General features: G+C 38.3%; 1 protein-coding gene across 1 annotated transcript in view; it reads left to right on the top strand.

Annotated features, from left to right (window-relative positions):
• Positions 1–24,354, top strand: part of LTBP1 (latent transforming growth factor beta binding protein 1) — a 186,072-nt gene that overhangs the window by 24,471 nt on the left and 137,247 nt on the right. Inside the window, exon 4 of the mRNA XM_041404348.1 lies at positions 22,561–22,736. Coding sequence (XP_041260282.1) covers positions 22,561–22,736 — 176 coding nt within the window. The remainder of the gene's footprint in view (positions 1–22,560; positions 22,737–24,354) is intronic.

Genomic DNA, 24,354 nt, shown 5'->3' with positions numbered 1-24,354 from the left:
ACCAAGGATACCAGGGATGTACAACCTCTGCTCCTATGCCATTCATCTCAGCTGTTTTCCAACTCAGACATTCTAAGCTGTTCTCTAGAACAATTTTTACTCATTAGCCAAGTTAATTATTTGAATTTCCTCATAATGAGTAAGCCACAATTCTTGCTTTACTATTGAAGTTTTGGAAGGTTTGTTCTGGATTAAAAAATTTACATGCCTCTCTTTCTCAGTCACTCCATCCTAGGTGCACTTTATAATAGTTGCTCTGAGGAAGATCAGCTGTTTTGGATATCCTTGATCTCAAACATCAACATAATCATTCATTTATGCCATTCTAGAAATTCTAAAACAGTAATTAACATTTTCTTCTTATTATGGTGGGGCATTCTGCAAGGAGAGGTCTCCTGATGTACATAGAGGCTCCATATGAATTTACTTTTTCACTGCTGAAGCTTTCTGTCCTCATTAAGGAGGACAATTCCTGATGAAGGTCAGAAATGTTTGGGGACTGATAATGCAGACCTGAGCTGTCAGTTGAGGGCATGGTTAATATCATTGCTGGAGGAGCACTAGGCTAAAAGGATCTTTGGCATCAACTATTGGTAAATTGAGACCAGTGTTTTGAGATCCTGATACTGTGGTTAACTCTCGCTTTTGTAGTCTTTGGCAGTGCTATGATCTATGTGTGCTAGAACAAAAACTGGTTCAAAGGTAGTTACTCATCTCTTTATGCTGCCAGGCACTGAGTCAGCCCTCAAGAGCACCTCCATTCATCATTCTAGGGAAATGTAGTCATCAGGCTGAAGGAGCTGAAGTCACTGTTTAGTTCAAACGGCGGGTCTCCCTCAGGACTGGGATCATTTGTGTTGGCGGAGAACATGGAGATGGTTTTTTGATGACAATCATATCAGTCTTGTCTTGGTGTCCTTTTTGTGCTAGTGCACGTTTTAGTGCTAATCCATTAAGCTAACAGATGATTTGTTGTTACCTCTGTTGGACTGAGTACTTTCTGTTAATTTGGACAACCCAGTTAGCAGACTTGGGTCTAAACAGTATGACCTTAAGTGTGGTGTGAAAGGCAAAAAACCCTGTGACTGTTACAAAATGGGCTAACCATTTGATAGGTCTTGTTAGCTCACAGTGGTGTGAGAAGTGGGCAGATCATCATGGCAAACCACCTTGAGGAAGCCTTTAGTGTTTTAGTGGAGCAAGTCTAGTCTGTTCTAATGACTGGTTTATAAGACCTTTTAAATGTGAACATTTGTGATATCTACCACTGTTTCTTCAGATTTCTTCAATGGTTTGAGTTGAAATCTGAGGCTGAAAGTATCCACTTTACTTCTGTTGAGAGTTCCACACAGATTCTTTTCAATGGACTGGACCCAGATGGCATCTGGCCATGTCAGGTACTGTGCACGTGCAGTGAACTTGTGTCCACCAGAAATGCAGAGGTATCTTGGAAAGAACGTTGAAAATATCAAGTATCAGTACTGCAGCATGCGAGGCACTCAGGGGATGCAGCTGCAGTCCTATGCTTCAAATTATTGTTTTTTCCTGAGATGACGCAGCCTGCCTTTGCAGGAATGTCTTTATCCACGACACTTTAGCTATCCTCTAGTTCAGTGAACATTCACAAACAGCTGTTAGAGGATATTCAGTCTTTTCATTAGTATCTTTTACAGAAAAAGGATTCTCAGAAATAAAATCTTTTTGATACAGAGACTTAAATTATAGGGAGCCAACAGGGATCTCAAGCCAGCCAGAGCCTATTCCAGACAAGAGAAGAAGGATATTCTGTGTGATGGCAACAGCCAGTTGTTTTATGGTTTTATGTGTATGTGTGACATCACTGGCCTGAGTAAAGCTTTGGTGCAAGAAAAGGGTGGTCAGTGTTGGAGTACTAGCAGGGAAATTGTTGCCTGCCCATACTGTTGAACATTTTCCACTAATTTCATCTTGAATATGAGGGAAGGATCAAGTAAATGCTTGTAGGAGAATCCTCCACCCCTTCCTCTGTCATTCACGACTCACCTGTCAGGGAGCCAACACAGACAAGCTTCATTACAGTAAGAGAGAGAAAACAGCTCTGTTGAGATTCCAGTCAGTCTCTTAAGAGCCTACTGTGTTTGATTAACCTCTCCAGGCACTGTGCATGAGTTGTAACAAATTATACAAAAAACCTGTGTTGCACATGAGCACTAAGGAAAGTTAAAGCCCATCTAATTTTGGTGTGGGGTTTTTTGTTGTTGAAAGTTACTGTATTCTTCTCTATGGGGTTTTGTTGTGTCCAGAGTACTACCAAATAGAGAGAATAGGTAGAATCTTGTTTAACTTCTACAAGTTTTGTATGAGAATTATCTGGTCTAATGATCTATTGGTGTTGCCTGTTTGTTCTGCCACCTTCTCTTGTGCTTCAGTCTGAAACAGATCCTGAGAATCCCTCACCAAGAAAGATGTAAGAACCTTTCTAAGTGCATTTGTGAACTTAGATGAGAAGAATTAATTGGGACTGTCTTCTTTGGTCTTTTCTTCTGCCTGTTTTCCTTTAATAGAGTTCCTTCTGCGTGTGTTCCTTAATTGGGTTAAAAGACTTTTGGACAGTTTTCCAGTTCATTAAACATTTTGAACTAGCTTCCATTTTATGTTCATTCTTCTGTTTTGGAACTATGGAGTGCTGTAGAGCATCTTTGGTTTTTTTCCCCTTCAACTTTGTTAACTCTGTTTTGCTTACTCTTGAAAGTATCTTTTCAGTGGTAGTATCTGAATTGGATCCTATACACAGGTTAGGCCAAACTAAGATTTACTCATTTCTTCTGCATTCCTGAATGAGCTGATCCCTGAAGATGATGTTAATTACATCTAAACATTCTGGTTTAGTGTTGTGCTGTTCTTTGGGGGGGTAACTGAAATTTAATACTAGCATTGTTTCCTGACTCTCTACCTTCAGTGAGGTAGAGAGCTGGCACCATCTATGACAGCACTGCAGTAGCTGTCACCATCTTAGACAGCTAGTAACATAGTCCTAATGCTGTGGCTTTGCTCCTTTTTATTGAAATTACAGATCACAGAGATGTTCTGTTAGTGATTGGTATGGTTAACTTGTTGATCTAATTTGACAGGCTACTCTTTGAGAAGTAGCATCACTCCTTCACCAGGTGATTTGTTTCATGTCTAGGATAATACATGGACTTTTCCCAGTCCTCCCAGTAGTTTTACTTTCCTAAGATAGGAATGATTCCTTCCTTGTAAGTCTGGTCATTCTTTCTCAGTTCTAATTCTTGAACTTATAATGCTTCATGTAGAAGCACAGACACATCTGATTCAGTTGCCTTTTAAATAGTTTTGTTTTTTCCATTTCTCACTGTTATCTGTTTGTTACCAGCTCTTGCTCTGTTCTTTACTTGAGTGTGCTGACTTGAATAAAAGTTGACTGCATCATTCAGAGCTGTTTACTTTCTGGTTTAAAAAAATTTCGGTGATGATTGTAGTTTCTATCAAGCTTTAAGCAGAATGTTTTTTTCCGAAGAGCAGCATTCTGTTCCAGTTTCTGACAATTCTGAAGTGTCCCCTATATTTTTACCATTTTCTGAGCCATGCAGCAAAACTGTCAACCGCTCTGCCACCTTGTTTGTTCAGACTTAGCAAAAAGTGTTAAATTTTAGTACACAGGACAAATGCGCTGTAATTTGGCACTTTCACATAATCCCAGAATGGTTTGGTTTGCAAGGGACCTTTAAAGACCATCTTGTTCCAACTTCTCTGTCATAGACAGGGAGCCTTTCACTAGATCAGGTTATCCAAAGCCCCACCTGCCCTTGAACTCTTCTAGGAATGGGGCATCCACAACTTTTCTGGGCAACCAGGTATGCTGCCTTACCACCCTCATTGTAAAATGTTGTTCTTTATGTCCCTGTCTCAGTTCAGTTGCCCCCTGCCCTTCCAATAGCTAAGGTCATTACTATACCAAGAAGTAAATGCCTTTATATAACATACATGATTCCAAAATATTTAATAACAATATGTTACAAATATCAAGTTCTTAAGAAATAGTCTAAAGTTGTGGTAGGGGGAACAGTCAACCAAGATGTAAACTTAGAGTAAATACTTCTGTTCTTACATCAGCTTCCTAGTTATAAAATTTATAGTCTTAATACATTTACATTTTTCTGGAAAAAAATTTCACTGTGATTCCACACACACATTCCCAACAGGATACTGCTCAACTGCTTTCTGAACCACACTCCTAGATTGCTTTGGAGCAAAGTTAATACTTTGGTGATCTTCAGTAATTGCCTCTGGGTAGCAATACCTGAGTCTAGAATCCCTTTAGCTTTAAGCACTTTAAGCACTAGTACTTTCTAAAAGTACTTTTAGAATGTGACAGTTTTTGGGAGCTTAAAATTCTTACCCTTTATGGGTTTTACACTGGACGAGCTCTTTCCTTAGACCATTTTGTATTTTATAACCTCTATGTGCTTCTGGAAAAGGTAGCAAACAGACTTAAACTGTGTTCAATTGATGTATAATCTGATCTTGAATATTACTGTAAAAATGGATGCTGTTCTGGTTTCTCTGTGATGGACAAGGATAGTCGTAGAATCGATGCCACTGCCAAATTAATCATAATGGTGAAGCAGAAATACATATATACATTTATATACTGGAGCAAAAGCTCTGGTGTCTGTCTTGCCTCCTGAACTGGAACCTCAAAGCTCTGAAGGACAACGGATCACTGGAGTCCCTCCAGTGACCTCCAGTCCCACTGTGCCTCCTTACTGCTCTGAACAGCTTCTGTTGTCATTATATAATGCCTGTTTGGGTATTCCAGCTGTTGCACACATGCAGATCCTTAAGAAGAAGCCAACTCCCCCCATTCCCCCTTTTGCTGTTCCAGTGGCTTACAGCGGCTTTTCACTGTAGAGTACACTTTGAATCTTGAAGAGTTTTCCTTCTGTTGCACCCTGGGGGGCTGTATCTATAAACTTATTTTGTTCCAATGTTCTATTTAGAAATCCAGTGAATTCCTAAATTGGATTGTCTTTTGATGTGCTTCTGGAAGTGATATTAGAAATATATATAACCCACAGCTGTACAGTCAGAACACTTCTAACGGGAATTCAGGTGATGAAAACTGAAGAACTTCAGACTGTAAAAGGAAAAAGAGGTGTATAAATTCAGCAATGTAATTACTTATTTTTTCCCCTTTCCCTCCTTCCTTTCTTCTCAGTCATTTCCAATTTCCACTATAATTGAAAGAGTAGAGGGTAATTCTATGTGCGCCTTGTAAAGGAGATAATTTTGGGGTGATTTCAGAGTAGTCAGTCAGTCCTTTTTGTAACAGTCTCCTTGAAGGGATGGCAAGTGAGTGGAAAGTCCCAGGCTTACTGTCCCTGAGGTGAATAGAAGTCGATGGAAACCCTGAGTTCCATGATGTTGCACGCTGTAGGGCTGTTCTGTACAGAGCAGCAGTACGTTGTCATGTGTAGTCTTGTACCATGTTGCTTTTTCTACATGATGCATAGTTTATTCATACCAGGATGAGACTTTATAGCTGCCATCTGCTTAATTGATATTTCCTTGTATTGTGTTGAAAATGAAGCAAACGCTTACAAAAATTGCCTGAGGGATCTCTGATGACAAATTTTCGCTTTGAGATGTTTGTTACGCTCTTGGAGCATCTCTTCTTTAATTTCCACTTGTTGGCGTGACCATGTGGCCTGTATGATCCTTGCATTGTAATTTCTACACTTCTGGGTGTTTCTGAAGTGTTTCCCTTGGCAAGATTGGAATCCAGGTTGAGATGCCTAAGGCTTATACTCTATTAAAAGTAATATTATGGGAAAGGTGAACACATTATCTGCTGTTCTTTTGTATTTTAACACTATTTGTCGTCTTTAAAAGTTTAAAGCAGTAGCTGCTGCTGATGACTGTACTTTTTTCTAAATGCTTTTAAGTAGCTCTTTCTGAGAACAACCGTTTTCATGTTATTCATAGTAAACAAGGTTGTTCTAAGAAATGATAAGAGCGTGCAAGTGTTTAAAAAGTAGCTATGGAAACTAGATAACTCAATTTAATATGAACATTCATTGCTTTCATTGGCTGTGCTCCCTTCTTGAAACTGACATGCTTCACAGGCACTCTACAACAGTTCTAATTAATCTAATTTTCTTTAAATGGGTAAAATATTCATCCTGATTAAGATATGTTAGAGTTTTAAAACATAGGACAGCTGTTTGCTTAGCTTTCTGTTTGTTTTTTTTAAGTCATAAATAGAATCTTCATTCTCTTCCAAGCTGGAAATATCTGGTAAAGAAACTTTTCTTCTTGAAACAAGACCAAGAGTGCCAAATCACAGCTTTAAGTAATTTAGGACAAAAGACTTGTCTCATGTATGTTACAAAAACATGTCATGAAGACTACAGGAGTTGTGTACCTAGACTTGAAGTTTCAGAGTTTAGTGGGCATAACTTCCAGTTTCTTAGATTACATTATTTGCACTGCATGTCTAACACAAATGGTTAAACAGGACCATTTTACTTAGATAATGACATTTAAAAAAATACTTGAGTAGTTATTTTCTCATTAAACAGGGTGGGAGGGAGATTCTTCCATTTTAAAAGAACGAAACCAAAGAGACAATAAAAGCTGCTGATTACCACACATTTCTTTCTGTTAAGTCTGTGGTGGCTGCATGGTTCTAGATAGAAAATACCCTGGGAAGACTTGTTAAATGTTTCTATTTCTAAAAGTTTGCTTCAAAGCTGGAGTTAGTTTTTGATGCTGAGAGGGGTAGATCATAAGCTCTGAGCATACTTGATGTCAGGTTCCTTGACATGTTGAATTTGGTGTGGCTCTCCTAGGTTTGTGTCTCTTGAATGTATTTGTGAACTTCTAAAATACCAGTGACTCACATTGGAAGTTGTTGCTGTTTTGATTCAACATCCTGCCAGTACCTAGAGTGTAATGCCGTTATAGTCATTCAAAACAGATGTACTAGCTTTCCTAGCTGTATAGAAAACAGTATGCATGTACTCTTAAAATCTTTTTAACATGGTAGTGTTTGCTCGAAAAGGCTTATTTGTCAGCTTTTAGCATGCTTGACATAAGCTTCCAGAACTATTATTTCTGCTCTGCTCTTAAACATGTGCTATGAGGAACCATAGCTGCTTTTGGCTGGGGCTACGGAACTCACGTAAATAGTTTCAGATTCAGTTAAACTATGAATTACAGTGGTTGTCTTCTGAAAACATTTAATTTTAATTGTCAAACTTGTTGCAGAGAATTGAAGAAGTAATATGTGCCTCTATTGTAAAATTCAAATGTCAGCTCTTGGCTTTTCTGAGCCTTTCTGCTTCTCTTCCTCCCATCCCTTCCTGTGTTAATGGGGGAAAAACCAAATGAAACCAGAAAACCCCAATATCCTATATAGCTTAAATCAATTGCAGTAGTTGTGCACTATATATATTGTAATTGTTTTTTTAAAATTGTTTTATAATTTAGTAAAATTAAATTATTGCAGTTTGCATGCAGTAATCTTTGTGTCAGACTTATACAGAATGTTTTGGCATTCACAGAAGCTGTAGTTAGGAACTGAAGTTCTTAACTACACTAGTCAGGAAAAGTAGTTATGGCTGGAAGTACAGCCCAAATTTTACCCTTTGGCATGTTTTTATAAAATACTGTTCTTTTTACTGTTGTGTGTTATTTCACAGCTATTAATATAGCATTCAGAACTAGGGGAATGCAGAGCTTCATATAGTACAGAACAAGAGCAACTTGTAAGGATTACAGCAACTCGTGGTGTGAGCTAGAAAACAGAGCACAAACTAATTTAAGGGTACTTTGAAAATCAAAATACTCTCAACATCCAGCTGATTAATTATAGTAGGAAATTGCTGTGTGTTGTGTAGTTTGAAATTGGGTATTTTTTCAGGTGCTTGGTACATTTTATCTTCATTTCTGTCAAGGAAGATAGTTGGGATATTTCTTGGCTAATTTTTAAGTATATTTGTGCTGTATAGTTTATTCAAGCTGAACTAAAAAAAAAGCTGCTCTTTGATAACAAGTATGCACAGGAGATATTTTGCTGTAACTAGGTTGCTTTAATTGTGAAAACAAAACTCTACTAACAGTTTCTATTTCCATGTATGTAGAACTCTGTGTGTGAGATAAAACTTCCTACAAGCTAAGAAGCAGCAGGCTGTAAGGATTCCAGAAAGTCAGCTCTGCTTGTGAACATCCAAAGCCAAACAACATAGGTATAGTGCGACTCCTGTGTGGAACTTCTTGCTTTTTTTCCCCCTCCCAACCTTGTGTTTCATTTCCAGCCTCCAGTCCCAGTTTGTTCTGTTGTGGGGCTGATAGTGGCAGCAGAGGATTGTCATCTGCCTAGCTAACAGTATCAGCAGTCGCCTGTCATTATCATGAGCAGGGTAGTTGGGCAAGCCATGTCTCTGTGCAGGATGCTCCTGGTATGTCCCCATGGCTGGAAGGAAGTGGGGTCTTGCAGCAGTCCCTTGCTGGGTCTCTCCCCTGGAAGGCAGGCTGCGGGTTTAACAAGTGCCTGTGGGTGATTCAGCCGTGTCCCAGCTCGGAACAGGAGCCAATCTCCACATGCCAGGCTGCAGCAGGGAGCGCAGGACTCGGGTCACTTCCAGTCAGCTGGAAGGGCAGAGCCAGGGCCCTCGTCCCCCCAGCCTCTTGTCTCTCTCTGGCTGTGCACAGTGGAGCTGAGAGTGTTTGCTCCTCAGTCATGGATGTGATCGGCTGGGAGAAGGAAGACATTTGAACAAGCTGAGTTCAAAGTAGCGTTTAAAGTATTGGAGATGAGTAGCAACGGCTCCATCTTTCACTTTGTTCAAAAGTAGTGTGTTAAGCCCAGGGATTCCAAACAGCTACTTCTTTTCATCATTAAATTATATATAAGAGTAGGTACCTATGGTATTTATTGCTGGAATTTCCAAAAATAGCACTGAGTGGAAGTCCTGCCAAAAAATTCAAGAAGTGTTGAGAAATACTAGCCAATTACAGGAATATTCAAGTGCTGGAAACAGAAAGAATGTGCTCAGTATCATTGTGATTCATATTAGTGAAGTGGTCTGGGAATGTGTAATGTCAATTTCATAGTAGTATCCAGATTTTTTGGACATCCTGGTTGCTTTACCAAGGTAGAGGTGAATTTGCCTCATGCAGAACCAACATGTCTCTTTGGCAGGAATGCCAGTTTTCAAAAGTTCAGAGGAACAAGTTCAGCCAGGCTGCTGAGGTTGTGTAATTCACAAACCAGCTGGCACCACAGAATGTTTCCAAAATACAGCCTGTTATCAGTGATCCTGGGATGGTACCATTTTATTTATATTCCTACCACTCAATAGATTTTGTTTGCAGGTTGTCTGTTCTAGTATGTTCATAAGGTTGTTTGATCAGTTTTGTGATTCAACATGTATTAGTCTATGCAAATATTGTGAACAGTAAGTTTTCTGTTTGTTTTGGCAGGAAGTTGTCAGTGTCAATCATATTATTTAAAAATACAAATTCTGATCTGGTTTATAATTAAGATGCCTCTTTTAGTAACAGAATAATTTTATCTTTTTCTATGGAGCCCAAAATATAGCCAAATGAAGGATAGTTTTTCAGTTCTGTTGAAACCATGTTTTAATTTTCAGAATTCTATTATAGAATTCTAGAGGCTAATGCTGTACTTAAATTTTTCAAGTTAATAAACTTAGTCATAACACATGTGCTTTCAAATTATGCCATAAACAAATGAATTTCTAGAGGTGAATTGTACATCTGAATTGTTTCTTTGTGAAAGGTGCATAATTGTTTGCTTTTTCTTTTATTTTCCCCCCTAGGAAAAAAAAGCATAAATAGTATGTCATGAAAACATTTTTAAAAAGTAATTAAGAAAGTTACTTTCAGTTTTTAATTTTATTTTTTCTATGTTTTTATTTTTATATTTTATTTTTTATATGTTACTGTGATGAATAAGCACCTTAAAAAATTGAAATTATATGAAATACATATTGATGATATTCTTTAATTAGATATGTTTATTTTGTGATTCATTATGCATGCAGTTCCCTAGTTAAATAGTGTACTATTTCCAGAAGTGGAGTCTGTTTTCTCTGGTTTGCTGAGCAGTCACTGGATGTTTTCAGATAATTTAAATTAATATATTTAGGAGTTCAAGCATGTATTTCTTTGAACTCATTAACGAGGATAGAAAAAGAACTCTAGCAGACAATTTCAATAACGAAGCACACAAATCAAAAGAATGTGAGGAGAAGATTCTAAATTGAGCCCTAAGGATGTAATTTCAAACACTTTATAACCTGTCCTTTTTATAGTTTAGACTTGTTGGAATGACAGCATTCAGCTGATATTAAAAAAACATCCCTTATGCAACAGGGAGAAAAAGAAATAAGTGTTGTGAAATGTGGTTTACTGTTATGCCTGTGTATAACATGAGCCTGTAAGTCACAAGCTTCAGCAACTTAAAATAAATGCCTGGTATTGTGTATACATATTTGGTATATTGTACCAAAACTAAGGACCGAGACAGCATCAGAAGAAGGAATGTATTGAATTATGTTTTCTCAAAAGTGACTCTGAAAAATATTTCATATAACAAAGCCTGTAGTTCCAAGAAGATCAAAATTTTGCATATAGAGAAAGAAACAAAGTGAATTTTTGAGGAGAAATCAGAGACATCCTTAAAAACCAGAGGAATGCCTCAGACTTCAAATTTACCAACTGCAAATAGGAAAACAAGCTATTCCTAGACCTCTGGAATGCAGTCTGGGCTTTTGGTCACAGTATTTTTATTTTTTCTTAAAGTAGGCAGAGTGGTTTGGAATGGGAGCTCCAAGTTCCTCCAGACATTGTTGGTTCAGCCGTATGTTAGAAATGCTTCAGAGCTGCTTTCTTGCAAGCTGGATTTGAACTGTAGGTGGACTTGCTTTTATAATAATGAATTAGATTGCTTTCACATACTTTATCCCTGTGTTGATCATGGGCTGAAGTCAGGGATACAGTGTTCTTGAAGTTTGCATTTCACTGCCTTCCAGGGTGACAAATGTGGGTTTCAGGAACTGGAGTTAGGAACCACGAGGAATCTCTGCTGTGGCATTCCAAGGCAGGGTCAAAACCACTGAATGTAACATCTACGGGTTTAAAGTCCAAGGATGCAAAGCTGTGACTGACAAGTAACAAAGTCCTGGGATGAAATCATGGCCAGCAATAAAATAAATGAGAGTTCTGCTGTTGACTTCAGTGAAATCAGGATTTTATGCTAGTGTCTGGGAAAACAGCTTGTATGAAAACCAGCTTATCTGTTTGCTTTTCTTTTGCGTATGGACCAAGCAGTGTACCAACCTTTTGCTGTTAAAATCTTTGCAGTCTCTTGTTAGATGGTGATGTAGATCTTTGTTTTACAGATGGGGAAGTGAAAAAGAAAAAATGTGTGCCTCTTCTATGCAAACTTCTCTGTCTCTGGAGCCATATGTATGGCTCAGTAAGAGCACTATTGGTAGGAAAAAATGAGAATTTCATACAGTTTAACTTTTGTCCTTGACCTCAATGCACTAGAAAATCTTTTACCTAATTATTTTAGAAATAAAGCTAGGGCATAATTATGATATTAATTATAATTATAGCATTTGTTGGGCTCATTAGCAGTGGGGGGCTGAGGCACTACTGAGTTGAAATCTACACTCACTTTCAGCCCTGTAATTTTTGCTGAAAATCATGAACATTTCTCAGACAAAAATATTACTGTCTTTATATTATCTGGGTTTGCTTTCTGAACAATTATTTTAAGACAGTTTTCAAGCAACCAGTCTTTTTATGGCAGTAATAAATTAAGCATGTAAATGAGGAAAAGCCTATCTTTAAATCTAGATTCTTTGCATGCTGTTTTTAGATTTGCTAGCTGTATGAAATGTTGCAGTGATCTATATATGCCAGCAGCTACTGTTGATGTACTAAACTTATTTTTTATTTCTTTAATGTCTGAAATGAAAAGAAGTATGTTATATCTCTCCTGATGCTGGGACACTTAGCCAACACAGAAATACTCCTAAAGTGCTCCTATTAAGCCTTAAAGCGATTAGTCATGTAGCTAAAATTTACCATTGCTGGTTTACATTATGAAACAAGCTTGATAAGCTGATAAATAACATTGTGGTGGAGTTTGATTATTTTTTATTTGGTATCTCTAATAGAAGTATAAATAAAGCATGTTGATTTTTGTTAATCTGTTGTCAAGGTTCTCTCTGGAGAGAAATTTTTTAGGTCATGGCAGTGAATAAATGCTTTATCAGTTCTGTTAGTTTTAGTCTGGTCTTTAGCTCTACTGAAGTGACCCTTTTACATCAGGGACCTTGTACTGAGACAAAAAGGGGTGTAGGCACAAACACTATTTCTCTGGATGTTATTTTTCTGAAAATACATGATGATGAACACACAGTTACAATGCATCATATAGATGTATTTTTAGTGAACAAAATGTTATTTAGCTGAATTTCAACAAATTACAAGTCACTAACAATTTTTGAAATTGCTGCCCTCTGATCCTGCGTAAGTTTACTATCTTGTTAATTAGAAGATATTTTTCTGTGTGATGTTATGTTCAAACTATTTTTGTATATATGCCTCAAGGTTTTGGAAGCTCCTTTACCCCAAAATTAGGCTTCTGGTAAGAGTAACTGCTTGCTGCTGTCCCCCCTTTCTCTGGTTCTGCCCACAGTTGGAAGCATTCCATTTTGGTGGTGACTTAATATGAAGGACAGTCTTTATTGCTCAATTTTGTGGTATGAAGAAATAGATCATATGAGTTGTTTATCTAGTTCAGCTAAGAAAGTAATTATACATTTAAAAACTTAGATGTTAAAAGTATTCTTGGCCTAATGCAAATTTTTTTTCTGTGTCTAAATCTTTTCACCCTCTGGGGTACAGCACAACATGTACTTCTTTTCTTGTTGTGCATCATTTCCAAACTTCCCAGATGTGGTAGGAAGCTTGCCATTGTTTCATCACTTGAATTTAGGTGACTGCTGTGGAGGACTTGGGTAAACTTTGGGGTTTGGGGTTTTTCTGACCCTCCATCTTTAGGACTGCTAAATTTTGTGGTGTAACTTGGAAGAGCAGCCCCTGTGGTATTTCAGGGAGTGTATCCTGTAAGCAGTACAGTCCATCAGAGCTTCTTACTGCTGATTTCATATACCAGGAAAAGCTTCTGCTGATGAGTACACATACTGAAGAGGGAGTCTGGATATAATCTTGAGATTTTCAAGCCTTGCTCATCATAAATTATGCTTCTTGTCAAGTAAATTTAGAAAACCTTCAGTAAATGTGGTTAAGATTCCTGAAGTGCAGCGACCATTTTCCCACTCAAACATGAAGACATAATTTGTTCTCCTATGAGCACTTCTTGTGTATAGTACTTGGGCAAAGTCAGTATTGTATACATCTGCTTGTAGCTGCTTATGTAAGAAATCAGTATGTATTACAGAGGGATAAAGTACTCCAACTTGCACACCTGGCACTGCTTTAGCAGGAGAAAAGTAAGGTCTGTTTACATTTTTTATGATTTAGGAAACTGATATCCTTAAGCTAAGGATTTCTGATATTTTTTTTCTGTGATCTCAATCAAATTTGAGGTTTTCTCATCAACCATTACATTGGCATTCTTGAAAGCAATAAACCTCAATTATATCTTGTCATAGTTCTGTTTATGCATTATGTGGAAAAAGTATCTCTTCATTTAGTCTTACTGCAGTTTAGTTAGTTTACTTTACTTAGAACTTACTGCAGTTAGTTTTTAATTAGGATTATTTTGTGTCTTTCTCTCATGTATTCACTAAAGAATTTTCTCTGGAATCAGAGTTGGGTTTTTCCCTACCTGTACTCTTTCTGGACACCCTTAGCTCTGTGAATATCAATGCCTTTAAAAGCCTTCCTTGTTATTTTGCCTCAGCTCTTTGCCCCTCAGTAATGCTTTGAGTTTTGTCTTTTGATCCAATTCTGTATGCTAGAAACTTTGACTGGGCTGATGTGAGTCTCTTGGTTGTTTGGCTGCAGTCGTGGCAGACATCACTTATGTGTGTGACACTGCTGGCTGCTTCTGATGCACACTGTCCTGTTCATCAGTGCTCCATTTCCTCTGCAGTCCAGGCACTCAGAGTCTTCCTCTCTTCTTGTCTAGCCACCATTAAGTGTCTTGGGAGTTTGTATATTTTCCTACTTGTACATAGGTCTAATTTATAAAAAGGTTACAAACCTATGATGTATTCCTTATATTTGACTCCTTCTGAGAAACTGTTTATACCATCAAGATCATACTTGTAAAACATTTTCTAGACATAATAAGCAGTAGTGAGAAAACATTTTTTGCTAATCATTCTGCATCTTTGCAAAAACTTGATGGGGTAGTTACTTGCTCTTTGCATTAATGTTTTTTTAAATCATAAATCAACTTGTCAGAATATCAAAGATAGGCCAAGGTTTTCAGTTATTTACTATCATTTTTACTTTTATTTAGGTATTGTATTTCTAAATGACAGATTTCTGCTTAATGCAGACAAGGATCTAAGTGTATTCCCAGAGAGCATTTATCTTGTGTGACTATAATTGCTAGTCTGGAAGACAAAATAATAATTGAGGGTTTTCTGAGCTCTGTAACAAAAGTGCGTATAGTTTTAAGTTACTTATTAATCTGAACTGAGGTATTATCAAACCATGTATATGTTAATAAACTTCCAAAGGATATATTATAATTAATATATTTTCAAAAAATGAATGTTATGTTCCATATATTTGCCCATTTTAAGCTTACAGCACTGTTAATAATCTAATATTTCTTAGTGATCTCTTGTAATATAAATCTTCAACATTTTTTTCAAATATATTACATCAAACTACTGGGCTCTTTGTCTCCTTTGTCTCTTGTTTAACGTGCTCAAGGATTTGAGTGGATCAGTGATGTGTGGTTTTGCTTCGCAGCAGCTGTGCTCACTTGCCTTTATCGCCTAACATCCATTGTGGGAGTTGGTTTCTATTTTTAGTTGTCATGTCAACATGCTTTTCTAATACCAAAGTCTGTCTCATGGGTTGACAGATGAGAAACTATCACTAGTTAATTTGTCTTGATCAGAGTAATTTTTTTTATGAGCCAGTGTCAGTGTAACATGCCACTCGTACTATGGAAACAAACACAATTTTTCTGTGGAAAATATAATGTAAAACAGGAAAGGGAAAAAATACATTAATTGACTGGAGACAGTGTATTGAACTGACACAGTGCTGTGGTTAAGTAAGTCTGCTGCTAACTAGCAAATTTCATCTTGACTCAGTGCTGCAACATAGTGTATGCTTGAAGGGCAATTTCTTACTGCAGGTGTTGGTGACATGAGCAGCCACTCTTTTAAAAGCTGAGTTTGATAGCGACAAAATATCTTGCCTGACTGTAGGATTATCAATGTAGCATCCTGGAAAACAAGAACAAAAAACCCCAAAATGAAGAGTTAACCATTAAAAGCAGAGGAACAAGCACAAGTCAGCAATGCATGCAGGTTTTCTGTTGTGGAGTTTTTTGTTTTTTGCCTCCTTGAACTTTACTGATAAGAGGTGTCTGGAAAGTTTAAGATATATATATGGCTGGAAATCTATATAGAATAATCCAGATGTCAAATTAATTCATCTGGATTTGTGAAGAGCATCATTGGTGAAGTGTTAGTGAAAGTATGCAATAATTTGTGACTCCTAGTTGTTCATTTGGTGCATAGTGAAAAGCGAAGTTTGTGAATTGCTGTTACTGTGAGACTTAGACTCGGCTGGTTTGTGTTCATTGTTGTCTCAGACTTTTCTAGCTTTCATGCATACTGTTTCTTTAATGGTGGTTTAGGATAATGAAGCCTTAATACTATAAAAGGATTTTTAAAAATTGGCATCACTTTTATCTTGATGGCACTTTATCTTGATGGGAGTAGGGTGGGGCAAATTTTTTATACCTCTTTTAATGAAAAGATGCAGTAGGCAAACATTGCCTTTTTTTTACTGGTAAAATTACCATTTATAGCTTAAGTTTTTACAGAAGGAATATTCTTCAAATTTAGTCTTTGAATGCTGTATTACATGAGGAATGCTTGCCTGCTGCTGCATAACTTGCAAGAACTGTAGCTTCCTTCAGCTTGTGTGACCGAGCATCTGTATTGTTGCTCTGCATCTGAATATTTAACCAACACATACATTTCTCTCGCCTTAAGAGCTCTTTCTGCTTTTTGATGTCTAGGAAACGAATCATTGCTTGTGATTCTGGAAAACTCAGTGTATTTCTTTAGAGACCTGGAAGAATGTTCGTAATCTGCACATTTCAGTTTGTGTTGTGTGTGAAAAATGAGGTGCATCAATGGAGTCATAGCTGGGCTCTTTTCAGAGAGTTTTGTTTCACAGAGCTTTAGTTCAGCTCTTACACCGGGTTATGCTGGCAAATGGGATCCAACCAATGAACAATTCAGTTGAGCCTGCACCTACAGGGCTAGCAAACACTTAGGAGTTAGATAATCCCTGAAAGTGTCTTGGACAAGGCTTTTACTACAGAAATTACATCTAAGAGAGGCAAAACTGGTACTTGTGTATAAAGGTTAATGTTTTACATTTCTGTGGGAACCTTATAAACAACTTTGAATTCCTTTTTACCCTTTTTATCTTGGTGTAGATTAGATATCTCTATTAAAATTTGTTGTATTACCTCATTTACCAAATCAATTTGATGATAATCAAAGAAGATAATTTTTTATATTGTGAATAATGTTCTAACTCTTTAAGGTGGCAAAAAAAGTAGGAATTAATAGCTTGATGGTATTATTTGAAAACTGTTTAGTTATCTCCAAACTACTATCTTTGCAAAATTTTGCCTGGGGAAAAAATGTATTGCAAAGATATAAATCAAGGTAGTTTTATAAAGAACATATTAATGCAACATTGTAGGGTTGTTGTAAGACAGGCAGGTCTCTGTGCTTGTTTTGCAGTGTTTGCACTGTATTTCAGGGAGAGGACTTTTAAATATGAGCTAAAAATAGATTTTTGCACATAAAATCAATTTTTTGCTGCTCTTTTGCAATGGTGAAAATAAAGAAAACCTGACTGCCTCTCTCTTTCATCTTTGGTTACTGGTAGGACCTTCTGAAACAGGTCATCCTTGATTGATGATGGGTATGATATTGTAAAGGGCTTTGGAGAAATCTCATCTGTTCATCATAAGCTGGGAAGTTAAACTTTTTCATGTATCTTTAAAAAAAATCTATATGTATATATCTCAGAGAAGCAGTGTAAGGAGGAAACAGCTGGCAAAGGTCAGGCTGAACTAGCAACTGAATTTTAACAATTTATGGGGGGGTAGGGGGTTAGTTCTATTTCCATGCTTTTTGAATTGGCTTGCATATTTTCTTTACTATCTCATAGTTTTAGAAAATACTGATTTTCCTCTCCTTTTGCTTTTTCATTGTGACTTTGGGAGGAGGTAATGAAGAAGGGATTAAATTTGTACGTTTGCATGAAGCCAGGAGGGTTAACAATTAATGTTTTCTGAAATGTTGCTACCTAGGAGCCAGGCATGGGAGCATCAGGCTTACAGTTAATAAAATAAAGAAAGCAACCTGAGTGAGATTTGTCTTAGTTTAGTCTAGACAGTACTTTTCATGCCAAATGTTGTCAATCTTATTTCTGCTTGCCAGAGTTATTCTGATACATCACATTCTTTCTCTGGTTTATCAAGCAAGAGGCATTTCTTTTGCATGACAGCTGAAAATGTTTCTTCTTCCTCTGTAGTGCTCTTGTATCCTTATTAGTATTTATCATATTGTTTGTTTCTGGAAGGTGCAGTTAGACATTTGTTTAGCTGCCTGGTGTACGCTTCAGTAATGGAAAGTTTTTGTCAAGTTTATTAAGTTAGTGTCAGTTATATGCCTAGTTCATCCAAACTGAGCATAAGTATTTAAGAAAAACAGTTTAGATTAGTCTTAACTTTGGTTTTGTGTGATTATTGTAAGCAGATAACTTGGTGATTTAGATTAGGTGGTTTAGTCTGCATTGAAACAAAAATTAACAGCTTGCATGTCATGTGGAGGTGTTTCCTTTTAAAGAATTGGATTTATCAAGTTTACAGCTTTCCTGTGTAGTACTGAGTAAGCTACTCTTGGAAAACAAAGCTGTCTTAGCAACAATTTATAACATTAATATTTAATACAAAATAAATTAAGGAAGAAAATTATAATACCTGAGAAGGATGAAAAAGGCAACTTTTGTAAATTCTAGTTGCTAAGATTTTAGCCTCCAACATAGGGCGTTCATGGTTTTGGTGTAGCATGTTTTGTTGTTGGGTTTTTTTACATGATTTTTAAATATTTTTTCAGTAATTTCAAGTGTTATGATGGACTTTTGTAGGCTGACAGCTGGGCTTCAGTGTAACGGGACGGGTGGCAAGATAAAGGGTAAATAAAACTAAAAGGACCTAATATGAACAAACAAGGAAGGCAGTGTTGAACATGTAAAGACTGGGGCAGCCTTGGCTACAGTGACCTGGACATTGTGGAACTCAGTATCTTACCTGAAGGAAGAGGGGCAATTGCAACCCTGGACTTCCAGAGAGCTAATTTTAGCCTATTCAGAGGCTTTTTCTTGACAAATATAATTGGAATGTGCCTTCAGAGAAGAAGGATCCAAGACAGCTGGTCAATATTCAAGGATTATTTTTTTCAGGCTCAAAAGTGGTGAGAAAGAAATTGAGAAAAGTAGGCAAGAGACCTGTGTGGATGAACATGGTACTCCGGTCAATACCCAAGCACAAATGAGAGGTACACAGGAGAAGGAAGCAGGGACAGAACACTTAAAATATAAATAGAGGTGTTGTCAGAGTATGCAGAAATGCAACAAGGAAGGCTGAGGCCCATCTGGAATTAAAAACCTGTCCAAGGATATCATCAATAACAATTAGGATATTAAGAAAAATGTGGGCCTGTTTCTAAATGAAGTGGGGACTCTGGTAACAGAGAATGCAAAGAAGGCAGAATTACTGAATGCCTTCTGTCCATCAGTCTTCACTGACAAGACCAGTCCTTAGGAATCTCTGACCTGGGACACCAGAGGAAAGGAAGGTGGAAGGAAGACTTCTGCTTCGTCAAGGAGGACTGGGTTAGAGATCACCTAGGCAAGCTTGACATCCACAAGTCCATGGGCCATGATGTGATGCATCCATGAGGACTGAGAGATTTGGCAGACATCATAGCTAGGCCACTCATGGTCATCTTTGAAAGGTCATGGCAGTCAGAAGTGGTGCTTGAGGACTAGAGGAAAGCAAATGTCACCCCAGCCTTCAAAAAAGGTAAGAAGGAGTACTCAGGCAGCTACTACCTCACCTCAATCTCTGGAAATGTAATGGAGTGCCTTGTTCTGGGGGCCATCTTTAAGTATGTGGAAGACCAGAAAGTGACCAGGAGTAGTCAACATGGATTCACTAAAGGTAAACCACACTCAACCAACCCAGTTGTCTTCTACAGTGACAAAACTACCTGGATGGATGAGAGAAGTGAATGCTTTCTACCTGGACTTCACTCTTTGACACTGTCTCTCACAACGTCCTCATAGGCAAACTGGGAGGTGCAGGCTGGAGGAGTGGACAGTGAGGTGGTTTGAGAACTGTCTGAATGGCAGAACATTTGACCAGGCCCCATATTGTTCAATCATTCATCAGTGATCTGGATGAAGGGGTAGATGCCTCAAGTTCACTGATGACACAAAGCTGGGAAGATATCTCTGGCTGATACCCCAGAATGCTGTAGAGAAGGATCCTGACAGGCTGGAGGATGGACAGAGAGGAACTGTCTGAAGTTCAAAGGCAAATGAAGGGTCCTGCACCAGCACAGGTGGGGTGTGGCCTGCTGGAAAGCAGCTCTGTGGAGAAGCACCTGGGGGTCCTGGTGTAGCTATCCATGAGCCAGCAGTGAGCCCTTGTGGCCAATGGTGTCCTGGGGTGCATTAGGAAGAGCATTGTCAGTAGGTCAGGGAAGTTATCCTGCCCCTCTGCCCAGCCCTGGCTCCTCAGGACAAGAGAGATGTGGAGCTCCAGCAGTGGTTTTGAGCAGAGGGCAGTGAAGGTAATTAGGGTACTGCTAATCAGAGGTCATTAGGAAGACTCTGCTTGAGCAGAGGTTGACCCCCACCAGTGGTCTCTTCCAACCTTAACCATTCTGGGATTCTGTAATGCTTTACAACTGATTTTAACCTCAACAGAAAGCACTCAGCCACTTAAAAGGCAGCATCTGTATCTAGTATTTTGGTCTCTGCTGTCAAGTACCGCTTCTGCATTGAACCTCAACAGAAAGCACTCAGCCACTTAAAAGGCAGCATCTGTATCTGCCTCTGCTGCAGTATTTTGGCCTCTGCTGTCAAGTCCCGCTTCTGCATTGAGTATAGACACTCTTCTATGTGCAAAACCAGAAATGGATGTCCTTATGCGGAGGCATCAAATGGGGTCCATTAGAAAAAAACAAGTTGCTCAGGAGTGATTGCAGTGATTCTTCAAAGAAGTTAAATTCCTATGTAAGCTGTACTGAAGGCAATGACTTCAGCTTTATCTCAGGCTGAGGAGTTCCCACTCATAATTCTTATCCAACTGTGTTGAATTCCAAGCCTGACCTCCAATACCAGTGAAGGCTCTCTTTTGGTCTTCCGGTAGGAACCCTAAAGACAACCTAGAAAATACAGTATTTTCTCTTAATCTGGCAAAAGGACTTCTACTGAATGTAATGAGACTGTGTAATTACTGTGTTAGAAATATTGACTTGGAGACAGCCTGAGCAGTTATGTTTCTGTTCTCTGTCGGAGGCTTAGAATGTCACTATTAATGAATGCTCTTGTTAACTTGGATCAGTTAGAGAAAAATAGCATCTGTGTAGGACAAAACGCCATTGTTTGTTCTAACCACAAATCCATTGGCTACAGCAGTTACTAAGCATCTTGAATAACATGACCAAGGAGTTAGGCATTGCTTTGGAGACAGGGGCTGGCTCAGGCTCCACATGTCAGAAAACAATGCAGTAGTCATGTAAGTTCTTAGCTGAAACTCTGCAGTCTCACCTCTGTGAGGAAGTGCTGCTCAGCTGTCCTTTTGAATATAGGGTTCATGACTTATTCGCAGAGGACAGTTATTTACCCTGCAGAACTGTGACTCTGAGGGATGGTTGTTTCAAATCCCATAACTTTTTCCCCATTTTTCCATTTTTGAAGACCGAGCTAGTTACAGACTCTCAGTTGAGAATGAAGTAAAGCAGGCTTCCAGCATCCCACTCTGTATGCCTTCATTTGAGCAAAGGATGTAATCCTGATAGCCACTGTTATTAGGTTAGTAATTGATTCTACTCTTCAAGGAGTGTGTTTTTACAGTCTGATCTGCACTAGCTATGACTACTTCAAGGCATGTTTGTTGGGGTCTGCTGAGATCCCACACATGTTATTAGTAGGTTTGTTACTTGAAAGTGTGTTATTACTTGCTAGGTGGTGGGATTCTTCAGCCTTGGGGCCCCAAAGCAGCTTGCAGTTTCATTTCATGTAGGTAAGAGCTGCCCAGTCTGCTGCCTTGTAAATTGCTGGAAGAGTGAAGGCCAGTTTGTTAATGAATAAATGATTCCTACTGCTGATGGCTGCTAAATAACCATGGGCTTTTTGATAGGGAGAGGAGGGAATTGTTATTGAAAGTCGGTAAGGCTTTGTGCAGTGGAAAGCTGAGGTTATAGGGGGGAATCTAACTATATGAGTCAGGATTAGCAGTGAGGGAATCCTGAGCTTGAAGGAACTTTCTTGTTTTGCAGGAAGGGAAAATGGTTTTGTTGTTAAGGGAGGCCATGTGGTTATGGGACAATTGTGGTTATGGGACATTTGTCAGAGATGTTCAATAGTGCAGGCAAAGAGAAGGTGGATGGGCCAAGTGATGTGACTCTGGGACACAAACCTTGTGATTAGGTGGGAAGCATCTGAAAAGGGGGAAGAGGAGCAGTGCTTTGCTCTTTTGTTGGAGGGTTATGGTGAAGAAGGAAATGATTCTGGGAACAGAAGGGGAAAGTCAGATGGGTTTAGGTTCTACTTAATGTATCTTGTATGGAATGAGAGTTGTAATAAATGGAATAAGGTTTGAATGCATTACTGCTTCTCTGACCTGTCTGGAAAGCTCTGTGTGTTAGCAAATTTGAGCTGCAACTCATTTTGATCAGGGCTTTTCCCTGTTCCTCCCTGTTTTCTGAGCTGTCCATGATATTTCTCTTGCCATGTCAAAAAGAAAGTTACATAATCCCTGTAGTCTTTCCTTCTTAGGAGTTTGAGCTGACAAGACAAGACAATGGGGGTGCTAAATGCTTGGAAAGTTACGTGCTTATTTCTAAGGTAGTAGGTGTCCCAAAATGTATTTTGAGAATTTAAAGTACAGTTGATTTGTCTTCAATTTTTTGACAAGTAGTTTCTAAGTCTAATTTATTAATTATTACATTGTTCTGTCTTTTCTATCTCTTTCCAAAACAGGATCATACCCCTTTCATCTCAGACATTAATGATGAATCTTCATCATGGCCAAACACAGGAATATGTGATTAAGCCCAAATATTATCCAGTAAAAAAAGTGATTTCAGGAGAGCAGTCCACTGAGGGCTCATTACCACTGAGGCTGGGCCAGGATCAAGCTGCATCCCCTTTGCGATGTGAGTACAAAAAGCACACTCCCTTCTCTCCCCCCACATAGCCCCCACTCCCCGGTTTTTTAAGATCTTGAAATTTTCTGCAGTACCACTTGAAGGAAGAGAAAGGCTAAAACAACTCTACGTGAGAATTCTTTGATTAGCACATGCTTCCATATTCTGCATTTTGTGGAAAAACAAAACAGGTTTCGTCAATAAGAAAAAAAATTGAACCTGATTCACTGTTGAAAGATTCACTGTTGAAAATATATCGTTATTTCTAGATAATAGTTTTTCTTCAGAAAAGGGTGCTTTGTGAATGCTTTGCTGGAATAGGCACATCTATGAGTGTAGTCAGTGTCAGTATGATGGATATCTTTTTGGAAAGCTGGAGTTCAGGACTGTGGTCTCATTGGTGACTATTTTCTCTATATTTAATTTATTATGTGTTTATGAACTTCTGCACAGTATGGAGCTGCCTGAGAGTTTCTGCTTCATATTTATAAAAAAAAGGTTGTGTAGGTGCCCAGCTTGTGGCCTTGGCTCATGCCCCATTGTGTGCAGAGCCTGAGGACAAGTTTTGGCTTAGAAGATTAAGAGCTTGATGAATTATGGGTTAGGTATTACAGAACGTCTGCTGGCTTGATTTGGAGAAAAGTTCCTGCAGCTGAATAATGGACTGATGAACGTCGAGACCTTAAGGTACTTGCAGTCTCCTGACAGACTTCCTTTGCTGTAGCACAAAGAATTATGTTCTGAGGCTTTAGGGAAGAGCCTTTCCTTCTAAATCTTTACCTAGAGTTCCTTTTTGTGTATTTGCATTTCTGCATTGCACATCTTTGTGGTGTGTCAGTTTACACTTAAATACAACTCCCTGCTTCCTTTTCTTCAACTATAAGTTTGTTGATGGTAAATGAGACTATTGGCTCTAATGGGAAGAACAGTGGTCAGCTGGAGATCTTTCAATTAACATTTTCAGAGTGGTAATCTCCCTTTCTTAGAAGTTTCAGAAAGATTTGGGTTTTTTTTAGTCACACTGTCAACATCAAGCAGTAGTCTCTTTTGTAAATAAGATAATACTTTTTTCCAGTCAGCATTGTTTTCCTTCAGTTAAAATGGCCACTGGGATTGGATTGTGACCATCTCTTATGACTCTTACTAGTCAGAGTTTACAAATTCCAGGTTTTATAGTTCTCCAGTATTTGGAGTGACTGTTTCAGGTTGGATTCTGACCAAAAAAAAAAGTAATCTTTCCCTTTGGCTCCGTTTTTCAGGCTGCTTAAGTCATTCTACCTTCAATACACTCAGTGGTACTCACAAGTATCAAGCTGCCACTAAATGGATGGATTCTGTGAGTTGTTTTTTTTTTCTTCTATAGTAGCATAAGGGAAAGAGTCTATGCAGCCAGTTCTTCTAGCTCTTTTTAGCTTATTTGAGCCCCACAGTTACAGTGCTCTGAGGGATATGACTAGGAGAGGGAAAACCAGGAACTGAAGACTGGAGTGGTTTTTATCAAATTCTAAGAAGCCCCTTATTGAGCAGTGCATTAGTAAAACATTCTACCCTTATTGAAAAGCTTGTGAGTCCTAAAACAGCCAGAGGACAAGTAGTAAAAAGAGTTTCTATGGCCTGATAAGGTCAG

This window comes from Onychostruthus taczanowskii, unplaced genomic scaffold (assembly GCF_017590055.1).
Source record: "Onychostruthus taczanowskii isolate IOZ18803 unplaced genomic scaffold, ASM1759005v1 scaffold21, whole genome shotgun sequence".
Lineage (NCBI taxonomy): Eukaryota > Metazoa > Chordata > Aves > Passeriformes > Passeridae > Onychostruthus > Onychostruthus taczanowskii.
The sequence above is the reverse complement of the archived record's forward strand: the minus strand, read 5'-3'. Positions and strand labels throughout refer to the sequence as shown.